The following is a 13,138-nucleotide window of genomic DNA, read 5'->3' on the forward strand; positions in this document are numbered from 1 at the left end:
GTGTAAATCATCAAAAAATGGCCATAAAATTCTAAATGGCCGACTTCCTGTTGACTTTAGGCTATGGGTTCTTGAGGCTTTTTTGTGCGTCTTGACATGATACACGTCCCCAGAAAATTTCGTAGATGTAGGTTGAACGTGAACGAGGGGCTAATTTTTTCCAATTTTCTAGGTGGCGCTAGCGAGTCATTTTGCAACGCCCATGTGCGAAACTTGTAGAATACGAAATTTTTCACCGGTTCTGACATGTTTGCAAATTTTGGTGAGTTTTCGAGTATGTTTAGGCCATGTCATTTGGGCCTACTTTGCAGAAAAAAGAAAAAAAAAAAAAAAAAAAAAAATATATATATAATCCGAGCAAATTCAATAGGGACCTCACACGGTCGTGCTCGGGCCCTAATAATCCGAGCAGATTCAATAGGGACCTCGCACGGTCGTGCTCGGGCCCTAATAATCCGAGCAAATTCAATAGGGACCTCGCACGGTCGTATTCGGGCCCTAATAATCCGAGCAAATTCAATAGGGACCTCGCACGGTCGTGCTCGGGCCCTAAAAAATATAATCCGAGCAAATTCAATAGGGACCTCGCACGGTTGTGCTCGGGCCCTAATAATCTTAGCAAATTCAATAGGGATGTGAGCATGTACACTGATACTGATTATGCACTGATAGTTAGATTTTAATTGAAGTTTGACCTTGTTAATAATAAGAATAATAAACATATAATAAAATATAATAATAATAAAATTAATTACAAGTTTTGTAACTTGTTTGTAGTTTTGTAATTAATTCATCGAATAAATTGAAATGAATCACATACAACAATATTTGCTGTGATAAACATTTAAAATATTGTAATTCAAATAGATTTTGGTAGATGAGTGCATCAATGATAATAAAACTTATTGAGCTAAACATCTTTATTTCCCATACATTCATAACCTTTTTTTCCACTGTTCATATTCAATAACAATAACATTTTTTTATTAAAATACTTGTTTTTGTGTTATTGAAGACCTTCAAGAAACTTTAGGATGACACCTGCCTCCTCGGTTTGAATAAGCAAGTCACCACTGTACTGACCGAGACCAGGTCACAGTATACTGTTAACTACCAACATGTCATGTGTACAGTCAGTCAGAAGGCTAAAATAGTTACAAATGCCTATAATGCCGCATTTTTTCTTCTAAATTCACATTTTTCGCCATATTTACAGTCTCTGTTGCACTCGTCAAACAAACCAGATGAAAGTAAATTCCTTTGATCGGCGCCGTTGAGCCAATCAGATTACAGCAAAAACAAGGATCAGTCACAAATGTAATGTTTTAGTATGGCCCAGTTTCACAGACAGCGTTCAGCTGCAGCTGACCGGCAGGTCGGCCAGCCTGGTCGTGGATCATAAAGTAGCCCAGTGTGATAAATCCTCTGTTAAAATATAAGAAGTTATTTTTTCTATTATTTTGACAACGCTAATAAATAATGTCAATATTAATTCATCATGGTGGCTGATCATCTGTTTTTTTTTCCAAACTTAATGTAATATTAAATAGCATAGCAGTATATGTCAATATTGTAGGATTGAGTTTGCATTCTCACGCTGGCACGCGTGCCATAGCTTGCCGACTCCTGACACACCGTGTACAGTATGTATGCGTGTATATTGATCTGTCAGCTCCACCTACCAAATTTGCATAATGAGAGCAGATGAAAATTTAAGATAACACCACTAGATATTCGCCCTACATGGTACAGATAATACCTCACTTTGCCCCACCTTACTGACACGTTAGAGCAGTGTGTGTGTGTGTGTCTGTGTGTGTCTGTGTGTGTGTGTGTGTGTGGATGCATTCAGGAAGTCCTTCCTAGTGCATCGGTACTTGCAGAAAGACATTTGCCTTTTCTATTTCGGTCCCTGGCATGTTACAGTAACTTGGTAAGCGGATATCATAGCTGTGCCCGGACCTGTGGAAAGCCATGTCATTAAGGGAATATAGCTTCTCTGCAATGTCATTGCGCACAACCAGAGCAAATATCTTGGCTATGTAGCGATGCTTTGCAAAAAGTAGATAGAGTTTCTTCCTCCTCCACGCCACGTATCGGCAGGTATTATCAGCATGCAGGGTCACCTGTGGAGAAAAAAATAGAAAGAATAAATGACAACAAGGGGATGAAGCTAAAAGGAAATAAACACATTTATGTGTATAATTTTAAGGACAACTCCAGTTTATCACAACTTGGGTCTAATCTTGTAGTTTTGTCCCTAACCAAAGTAACTGCTGAGAACTGGGCACAGGAGGACAAAACTACACTGCTCAGAATAATTGAGGGAACACTTAAATCACACATCAATGGAAACCAAAATCAACAACCGACTGAGGGCTGAATTCAAAATCACACCGAAAATCAGAGGGAAAAATGGAAGTCATAGGCTGATCCATAATGTGACTCAGCAGTGTGTTTGGCACTCACATGCCTGTATGCAATCCCAACAACGTCTGGGCATGCTCCTGATGAGACGGCAGATGGTGTCCTGGGGGATCTCGTCCCATACCAGAATCAGACCATCACGACCCACCACCAAACCGGTCATGTTGTTGATGTTGCAGGCAGCACAATGTTCACCACGGCGTCTCCAGACATTTTCACATCTGTCACTTGTGGTCAGTGTGAACCTGCTCTCTTCTAAACGGGGAGCAAATGGCAGACCTGCCAATTCTGGTGTTCTTTGGCGAATGCCAATCGAGCTGCACGGCGCTGTGAGCAGAGATCCTACTAGAGGACTTCAGGCCCTCATGCCACCCTCATGGAGTGTATCTGACAGTTTGGACAGAAACATGCACACCAGTAGCCCGCTGGAGGTCATTTTATGGGGCTCTGGCAGTGCTCCTCCTGTTCCTCCTCTCACAAAGGAGCAGATACCGGTCTTGCTGCTGGGCTGATGCCCATCTTGTGGTACTCCTCCATGCTTTTTAGGGACTGTGCTGGGAGACACAGCAAACCTTCTTGCGACGGCACATATGGATGTACCATCCTGGAGGAGCTGGACTACCTGTGCAACCTTAATGGGCTGCAGGTACCGCCTTACTCAGGAAGGATAAAAAGAGAGCAACTGTCTGTGGCCACCACCTGCAAAACATTCCCTTTTTGGGTGGTTTTCTTGCTGTTGCCTCTCCAGTGCACCTACACTGTGCCTTATATTTCGGAAGTTTATTTGACTTGATGTTATACTGTGATGATTAAGTGTACCCTTAAATTTTTGAGCAGTATATAAAGCTAAGACCCACGTCGTAATAAATTAGACTTATTCTTGAATGTGGACAGATGGAATACAACCCAAGGTAAAATTTAGGACAAAATACTAACTTTAAAAATTTACATTTTAATAATCTATGTCTAATAATTTATCAAACTGACAATAATTACTAATAAGCATTAGTCACCAACTAGATTTGTTCCCAACATTGATTGTAAATATAGTTTGACCATTTTGTTTGTAAAATTATGTTACCTGCATGGACTTTTGAGACATGAATGGAATCAGGTTTTTATTATGTCATAATTTATCAGGAGCTCTTTTTAGGCTGGAGAACAAAGAATACATAATGCATTATCCTGCACCAAAGATAAAACAGGTGTTCTATATTTTTCTTGTTGTCATCAAATCCCATAAGAAGATCCAAACCAATGCTGTGTTAGTGTGCTTCAGTTTGAGTAATCCCACGGTAATCTTTAGCAAACATATCATGTGAGTGACTGAACTCATTTTCCCAGGCATCCTCCAGAAAGTCACTGTGCTGTGAACTCAGCTTTTAGTTACGATTGATCAGCAGTGTTGGGCAGTAACGCATTACTGAGTAACTGTGTGCTGTAATATTTTTACTTTTCCCAGTAACTAGTGGTGTAAAGGATTACTATTTCCAAAACAGTAATATTATTACAGTTACTAATTCATTTAATGCTGCATTGCCAGAACGCAATTTGTTTTGTCCTTGACGTTAATGTGCGCGGCAGGTCAGGGGCAGTTAAAGTTGAGCAGAAGAACCTTATGTTGTTCAAGTCAGCTAAAGGAACAATGGAGGGAGGCATACTTTCCACAGCTGGGATTACACCATTATTGCGTGTCTAAGTCTAAAGCTGATAATACACGGGGGCAACTTTATGAGCAATCTTGCTGGGCAATCTTGCTGGTGGCAAGTCTGACTATGTTTTGAACGGACAGTGGCGGGCGGGCGGGGCAGGTGGCAGATAGGTGGGAGAAGGGGTTTACGGTAGTAATCTTTCCTCATTACCATTGATGGCAACGTTGCCCAGCACCATTGCTCTAAAAGTTGCTCCGTGTATCATCAGCTTAAGATTTTGTAAGACATCGTAAAACCGATGTAAAATAATCTTTGGGCTAACTCTGGCATATTTACATTGCTGAAAAGCTAAGATGTCCATTAATATGCACTGTCCCTTTTAAATAAAAATAAAAATTGTTGTCCGTTGTAAACTTTGACCAGCAAAAAGCTTTCAACCACCATATGATTTACTGAAGCATCTGCTGAAGTAGCACAGCAAAGTGAAACTTGTAGAAATATAGTTTTTAGTTGGGCGTTTCCAGCAGTGTGGAGGGATTTTGGCCCACTCATCTTTGCAGAATTGTTTTAATTCAGCCACATTGGAGGGTTTGAGCCTTAACCGCTTATTTAAGGTCATGGCACAACATCTCAATCAGATTCAGGTCAGGACTGTTGTTTTTCTTACGCCATTCAGAGGTGGACTTGCTAGTATATTTTGGATCATTGTCCTGTTGCAGAACCCAAGTGCGCTTCAGATTGAGGTCTTAAACGGATGGATGGACAGTCTCCTTCAGGAGTCTTTGGTAGACAGACAGCAAGTCTTCCAGGTCCCGAAGCAGCAAAACAGCCCCAGACCACCAGGTTTTTTTGTAACCTCTTTAATGAGTCGTCGCTGCGCTCTTTTGGTCAGCCGGCCACTCCTGGGAAGGTTCACCACTATTCCATGTTTTCGCCATTTGTGGATAATGGCTCTCCCTGTGGTTCGCTGGAGTCCCAAAGCTTTAGAAATGGCTTTATAACCTTTTCCAGACTGATAAATATCTATTTCTCATTTGTTCCTGAATGTCTTTGAATCACAACATGATGTTCAGCTTTTCAGGATCTTTTGGTCTACTTCACTTTGTCAGGCAGGTTCTATTTAAGTTATTTCTTGATTGAGAACAGGTGGCAGTTATCAGGCCTGGGTGTGGCTAGAGAAATTGAACTCTGCTTTCCAAAGATGTGATAAACCACAGTTGGTTTATGAACGGGGGGGGGGGGCAATCACTTTTTCACACAGGACCATGTAGGTATGGATTTTTCCCCCTTAATAATAAAAACCTTCATTTAAAAACTGCAATTTGTGTTTACTTGTGTTATCTTTGTCTAATATTTCAATTTGTTTGATGATCTGAAACATTTCAGTGTGCCAAACATGCAAAAAAAAAAAATCAGAATCAGGAATGGGGCAAACACTTTTCACACCACTGTAGTAACGTAATAATGTTACAAATTAGTTTTATAGTAAATGTTAAAATAATAGTTGTGCTTTTTTAATGAGTAATAGGTAAAAAGTAACGTATTACAATTCATGAGTAACCTGCCCAACACTGTTGGTCAGTGACCTGTGATCAATGAGATCACTTTATCTATCAAACTTCCAGCACAACTTCGGTTCTCTCTCTTTTCTCTGTCCTCAGCTGTCTGCCAGCGTGTCCTACTCGAAGCAGAACTCTGATCTTACGGCAGCAACGTGAGTGGCAGGCTATCAAAAGCAGGAGGGTCACTATCATTTGTGAGGCCTCATTACCAGATTAACTTAATTAACACCTTTTATGCTCCTTTGTCCTTGTAACTAAAAATTCTGCAGTGTCAAGTGTGAACAACTACCCCCTGTGGCTCTCACCTCCATTCTCATTTAGTGTTTTGAGAAACTGGTTCTTCAGCACATAAAGAACAACATCCCAGCCAGCCTGGACCCACCAGTTTGCTTTCAGAACCAACAGATCCACAGAGGATGCCATCTCCACCGCCCTCCACCCAGCCCTCACACACCTTGAGAAAAACAACACCTACATCAGAATGCTGTTTGTCGATTTCAGCTCAGCATCCAATCAATCTCCTCATGAAAGGGAACAGCAAACTTAAGTACCCACTCTCAAGTGGATATTGGACTTCCTCAGAAAAAGACCCCAGACAGTGGATTGGCGACCACATCTCCTCCACTCCAGCTGGCTTTTGTACGGTTTTTTACTGAGCTTTCCGGTCATGGTTTCATGGTTAACATGAAATTATTATGTAACCACAGTTCTTAGCCACCGCTAAATTGTTGATAGAAATGTGATGCTCCACACAGATAGTCTTTGCATGCTCACTAACTCCTTTTAACAAAGCACAGATCTACAGATCGCACACATGCACTAATTTGGCCTGAAACACAACCACACATGAAGAGACAAAATGAAAGCTCTTGCTTCATCTGCTTTCTTTGTTTTGACCATGTGGATTCAAAAAAAGAGACACACACAATCTTTGTTTCTTAGTGCATTTTAGTTTGATTTCATCTTGTGTGTTTTGCTTTTTTTAATCTTTTAAATAAATCCTTGTGATGACGCTGTCATCTATTGCACAATGTTAAGCCGTCATCACGATTACACCTACAATCCCTTTTCACGGCAGCAGGTGAGCCGCATGCTGGCTTGACATAGCCAATCAAACAACCGAAACCATCATCTGCGCTCTGTGTGTTAACTGTTGATTTACCTGGTCCGTGCTTGTAACATATCTGCCGTGTCTGCAACTTGTAATGTATACAAAGTTTTTTATCAGGTGAAGTCTTTTTGTGAAACACTTCCCACTTCTCTTATCAGCCATGCAATCACCTGATTTTCCCTACTTACCAGTTGCCACTCTCCCTCATCAGCCCTGCAGTACTAACCCTAACCCTTTTCCACTTAGCCTTTGCCAGACTGTCCTATTATGCTGTCTGTTTCTCTCTGCCTTACCTGTGTTTTGACCTATTGCCTTTTTATTGGGCTCAGTGGATTCCTGCCTGCTCCTTACAGGATTTGTTTGCTTTGTTGGACTGCTCTTTGGATTTGACCATTGCCTGCCTCACCATCCTGTAATCTTCTTTTGTGTGAATGAATTCATTGGACTGCATTAGCTCTGCGTCAGTCATTTGCATTTGGTTCCTTCCCCTGTATTCCTGTTATCCTGCTTGCACCAACAGGTTTAGGTCATTTCATGGGATTTGCTGACAACAAGAATAGTAAAGAATGCGTTGATGGAGCCTTATCCTTTAACTGCACAAGAAGTTAAATAAGACACGCTTGTTGTGGACATGTACATTTATGGATATCAAAGTACAGACAAACGCTTGCTGACACAGGCTGTAGTAGATTGACATTCTAAGTTTATTAATGCGTGAAATGTTTTTGTAAATGCAAACCTGGAATACTCCCTCCTCTGATGGTCTGAGAGAGTCCCACTCAGGTGAATCCAGAAACTGGAAAGGGTAGATGTAATGCAGAAACTCTCCATTAACTGTTACACGGATTCTGTAAGAAAATGGATGCAAAGTTGATATTAAAATGGTCAAATGTTAATTTTCAGGTTCATAATTTTATTTAGGAGTTTCATTTTCAAATAAAACCATATATTTGTCATACTGCACATACTGCTGCACCTGTTTTCACCCTGTGTTGAATCATCTTTTAGCTACAGAAACATCTCACTTCTATAAGATCTTTGATCTTATACCTAGCCAAGCAGAAGCATTTGCACTTTCTCTACATCACAGTAACAACTTTAAGTGCTTTGACTGCCTGGAGGGTATCTAACATTCGGTAGGTAGGGTGGGGGTGAGGGGAGGCAGCAGGCAGGCGTCTTGTCACTGTGTGTGCTGCAACACAGTATGTTACTCCACCAGCATTTTTACTCTACCAGCTGCTAGGCAAGCATTGTTGCAAAGTGACAGGTTACAGAAGTAAAGACTGGTCTTTTCACTTTGAAAACCTATTACATGCACAAAAAAGATATATAACAAAACTGTCACACGCTTTAGACACTTTATGGAGGACATAAAAGTCACTTCCTGTGTCCCCTGTGAGGTGCTGGAGAGCACCCAGTAACTATACATCAAGTGTGGAACATGTGAAAATTTCATCTAAATCGCATGATGAGTGTCAGAGAGAGCTTACTTCCTGTTGCCAGTAGGTGACGCTACAACTATAACTTAATATTGGCACGTAGATTCTTCCTGTGTCATGGCGAATCGCTTAACTTCACCGCCATGCCTCACAAGTTTTACAACATGGCTTCATCAATGTGTTAAGGGTTATCTGGGACAGTTTTGAAGGTGATATGGCCAACTTGCTATGGAGTAGTCCATCATAGCGTAAAACATGACATTTCCTGTTGACCAGCAGATGGCGCTATGAGTGTGAGTTTATATTGGCATATGGATGTGTTCAGGATGGGACTCTGATAAAGCATGTAAAGTTTGGTTTAGGTCTGAGCATATGCAATGAAATTATAACTAGGGCTGGACGATTAATTGAAAAGTAATTCAAACCGAAATTCTCTCTAACCGATGTAATTTTAGCATGTAGGTCACTTCATTTAATCCTGGTAAGATTTTCCCTGCTGTGTACGTACTTTCCCCTTAAAAACACATTACCGCATGTGTGGTCACGTGACTCCACCCCATCTAGTCCTGCTCAGCTTGACCATAGTCTGAAGCACAGGGAGAGGTTAGCTAGCGCTAAATGGCTTTCCTTTTAGTTCAGTTAGATTAATCAATTTATAAAATCTGCAAATCAAAAAATTTATTAAACCCAACTTTAATAATTGAGCATATTTACAGTAAAAACCTTGTCAGTGAACTGTGAGGGCAAAAAAAACAAAGAAAAAAACATTCAAAAACAAAACGTTCTATAATTGTAATCAAGCTAAAATGTTCAATAAATCGTGATTTGGATTTTAGGGCTGGACGATTTGTCCAGCCCTAGTTATAACAACTTTATGTTTCATGGCAAATCATTGATATTGTAGAGTTTTTGTCTTTGACAAAAACTTTTCATTGTCAATGCCTTTAGATTGCACATTCAAAATTTTAAGTTGTAAAAGTAAAAGTTCTGAAGGTGCACATTCAAATCATTAAATGGTGGACTTCCTATTTGGTTTTGGGTATGATTCCAAGAGGCTTTTGTGTGCGTACTGGGATGATACATATGCCAGAAAGGTTTTGTGCATCTAGGTGAAACATGGCGCGGGGGCTGCATCGTTGAAGGATCCCCTCCTGCTGCTAGTAGGTGGCGCTATGAGTATGAGTGAATATTGGCGGGGCATGACCCTTATCAAACAAGTGAAATTTGGTACACACCTGAGCATGTACAGTGAAGTTACAAGTAGAGACTGGCCAACATGGGAAGTCTGATCCCGATTTCGATATTTGAGGATTTTAAGCTCTAATATGTCTATTTATCAGCCGATAACCTCACCAAAATACCACGATATAATGTAGTAAAAAAGAAACTTTTATTGAAGTGATGAATTAGGAAAAAATGAGAGGAGGGTTTGCTAGAACTGTTTCAGAAATAAATCTACAATCATGTCTGTCAACAGCGTAGCCTCCACGACTCAACTACCATAACATTAAACACACTGCTGTGAGGGCCTGGTCATGAATGTTTTCAAGTGTGAGAGCTACCAGGAGCTACTCTTCGTAACTGTTTCAATCTGCTCCGGTAGACTCAGGTCAGCTATGGCTACAGCTAACGATGATTTTAGTATTCGAAGCTTCTATAGATTTCAACGATTCATCGATCCCGGTAACGGGATCAACTGTGCACGTTTATAGGTGATAGATGTATTAGTCCTTTTGGAAATTCATAGGGTGCCATACAGCCAACATCAGACCAACAACCAGACAGCTGCTTTACAAACACAAACATCACCCGAGTGCTATACAAGCTAAAGGCTCGTGCAGACTACACGACTTTCAGCGTTGCAGTGCAGTTCACACAACTTGCCGTAACATGACGGCAGTCTTGAAGTCGTTGCGGCGTTCACACTACTTGACTGATCAGTGATAGGGGGTCACACACACTACAGGAGCTGACAACAGCTATGGCACCCAACGCTGGTTTCCAAACCACTTTTATCAAGAAAACACACGTGAAATGTGAAATGAGCGATCCTGCACACGAAACAGCTGTTGTTTGTTATTATAAAGATGGCAATTATAAAGACAAAAAATCTGGGTGAAAGGATGGATTAGCACACACAGGTAAGCAGGGATTGTCTGAGCTACAGAAAGCTGGAGGGGAGTTAAAAGATGCAGCCCCCCGACACCCAGTTAACTGTTGTCTGTGAGGTTACAACTCACGGCCCAAAAAGGAGAACAAACGCATGTGTGCACATTTTCAGCTGAGGACTGCGGCTTACTTTGGCTTCAACTGAACAGTCAATTATGATTTCAGTTAAATGCTAAAGTTGCTGTTACTGTTACCTTGTCTGTGGTCAGCTGGCAGAACACCGGCTGCTTTCTGATAAGGCGCCGTCGTGCTGTTGCCGAGGCGACAAAAGTTTCGTCTTACAGGACACGGACGGTAACATTACAGAGTTGTTGTTTTCTTTAGCTTGAAATAATCCCATACTTTGGACACTTTCTTTTTTGTCCCTCGCTGTTTTCTCTCTCTTTCTCCACTTTGCAAAGAGCTCCATCATAATCACGTCATGTTCACAGCGTAAACGTGATGTGCGACAGTAATAAATGTCCCTGCGAAACACTGTGCTGTATACTTACATGGATTAAACAAAGCATCAAAGAATTTTTGTCAAAGCACGGTCAGCTGATTGTTTTGTTCTGTGGTACTGCAGTGTTTTGAACAGAAGAGCTGCAGAGCACCCTCTGGTAGGCAAACTATGCAACACTCATGACGTGAGGGAAGGATCCGACTCTGTTTCTTTTCTAGTAGTCATAAATTGGTTGTTATAAACGCAGATGCCGTTTTATCTGCAAGTAGCTTATATTAGCCAATATTATCTGCAAGGATAAATCGGTCGGGCTCTAGTTACAACAACTTCCTCTTTCATCGGGTGGTCAAAATGTCTAGTAATTAATCATCACTGGATGTATTGAGTGGAGACTCATTGCAATAATTTTAAAACATCTTAATATGAACACTGCTGTCCATCAGTGTCTAGTCAATGTACACTGCTCAAAAAATTAAGCGTACAAAGTAAGTTAACTAGAAAAGCAATTTCTGAAGAAATTGCGGTGTGAATACCGTCTGCTGAAAGGCTTACGCTAAACTGAACTGCTGTCTTGAATAAAGTTGAATTGTAAGAATGTATGAAAGATGTGGAATGTTATTAGGAATGATGAAGGGCTCGCGCTAAACTGAATTGCTGGTTTGAACAAATTTGAATAGTACAAATGAATGAAAGATGTGGAAGGTTTTAAGGACTGAGCTGCTTTTGGGGGGCGTTTGTTAGTTGGAAATTCTAAGGCGAGTTTACACTTAAGATTCACAACAATTTATCAGAGGTGCTTAAGTTAACGTGTGTGGAATTACTCGTGAGCTTTCTGTCTAATCACGTTGTCGGTTAGTTTCGTTTTCCCCCAGCATGAGCACCTCTTCGTCTCATTCAGTTTTGTCTGTTAGACGGCGAGGGGATACATCCAGCGAATCAGTAACATAATGCAGTATAGGGCATGTAGTAAAATATTATGAATTCTCTTTAAATAGGCTAATGACGTTAGTCTCCCATTACGACTTTTTTTATTTACATATCAGAGAACTCAGATATGCGGGAGAGATTCTGAATGTGCAGAAAGGTTTGAACATGAGCAGATAAGTTACAGTGTTTCCCATACGTTCATTTATTTGTGGCGGCCTGCCACAATATCAACGCTTACTGTCACATATTGATATTCAAATTTTTTTACTAGGCCTATTTAAAACCATATTTGAGCTGCAGGCAGCGCGTATTCGCGCGGCACTTCCTGTCATCCGTCTCTCGCTCTCTCTCCCTCGTTAACACAGCTGCACAAATCTGTCCAACACAACGCTGACAATGTCGGAGACCCAGCTATTTAAAGTTATTAGCAAGCATGTAAGGAGCCTAGCTAATAAGGAGCGCTAAATTAATGTTAGAATACAGCTGGGTTTTCGAGGCTAGCATGCTGTACAGCTGCGCCACAGTTACACTGTCATTCTGTGGGAAACCCTGAGTTATGATAAGTTATCAAGAGATGACCTAATAAAGTCCAGTAAATAATGGAATTAAAACGGATTAATTTATTACTGAGATGAAAAGGGGCCACAAACACATTTATAGGTTATTTCCCCACAAAAGAGGTGGTAAGACTTAATCATGTGTGTTGACTCAGCAGGGATGATATTAAATAAGTTGATCTACAGGAAAAAAATTTTTAAAAGCAATAAGAATGCCTGAGAGCCTCACTAGATTATTAGGGCCCGAGCACGACCGTGTGAGGTCCCTATTGAATTTGCTCGGATTTTTTTTTTTTTTTTTCTTTTTTCTGCAAAGTAGGCTCAACTGACATGGCCTAAACATTCTCGAAAACTCTCCAAAATTTGCAAACATGTCAGAACTGGTGAAAAATTTCGTATTCTACAAGTTTCGCACATGGGCGTTGCAAAATGACTCGCTAGCGCCACCTAGAAAATTGGAAAAAATTAGCCCCTCGTTCACGTTCAACCTACATGTACGAAATTTTCTGGGGACATGTATCATATCAAGACGCACAAAAAAGCCTCAAGAACCCATAGCCTAAAGTCAACAGGAAGTTGGCCATTTTGAATTTTACGGCCATTTTTGGATGATTTACACACTTCGTACTTTAACGAACTCCTCCTAGGGATTTAGTCGGATCGACGTCAAATTTCTGCTGTGCCTTCTAAAGGCATTGACGATGAAAAGTTGTGCTATTTGCGCGTTTTCGTCAATGGGCGTGTCCGTGGCGTCGATGATTCGCTATGAAACAGGAAGTTGTTGTAACTTCAGTGTACATGCTCACATCTGGACCAAACTGTACATCTAGGATGAGAGTCCCGCCCTGAACA

At 40.9% G+C, this 13,138-nt stretch overlaps 1 protein-coding gene across 1 annotated transcript in view; it reads right to left on the reverse strand.

Moving 5' to 3' along the window:
* Window positions 1–905: 905 nt before the first annotated feature.
* Window positions 906–13,138, reverse strand: part of popdc3 (popeye domain containing 3) — a 24,952-nt gene continuing 12,719 nt past the window's right edge. The window contains exons 2-3 of the mRNA XM_046046133.1: window positions 7,492–7,600; window positions 906–2,126 (exon numbers count right to left, since the gene is read on the reverse strand). Coding sequence (XP_045902089.1) covers window positions 1,863–2,126; window positions 7,492–7,600 — 373 coding nt within the window. The 3' untranslated portion in view covers window positions 906–1,862. The remainder of the gene's footprint in view (window positions 2,127–7,491; window positions 7,601–13,138) is intronic.

Source organism: Micropterus dolomieu, linkage group LG03, assembly GCF_021292245.1.
Source record: "Micropterus dolomieu isolate WLL.071019.BEF.003 ecotype Adirondacks linkage group LG03, ASM2129224v1, whole genome shotgun sequence".
Lineage (NCBI taxonomy): Eukaryota > Metazoa > Chordata > Actinopteri > Centrarchiformes > Centrarchidae > Micropterus > Micropterus dolomieu.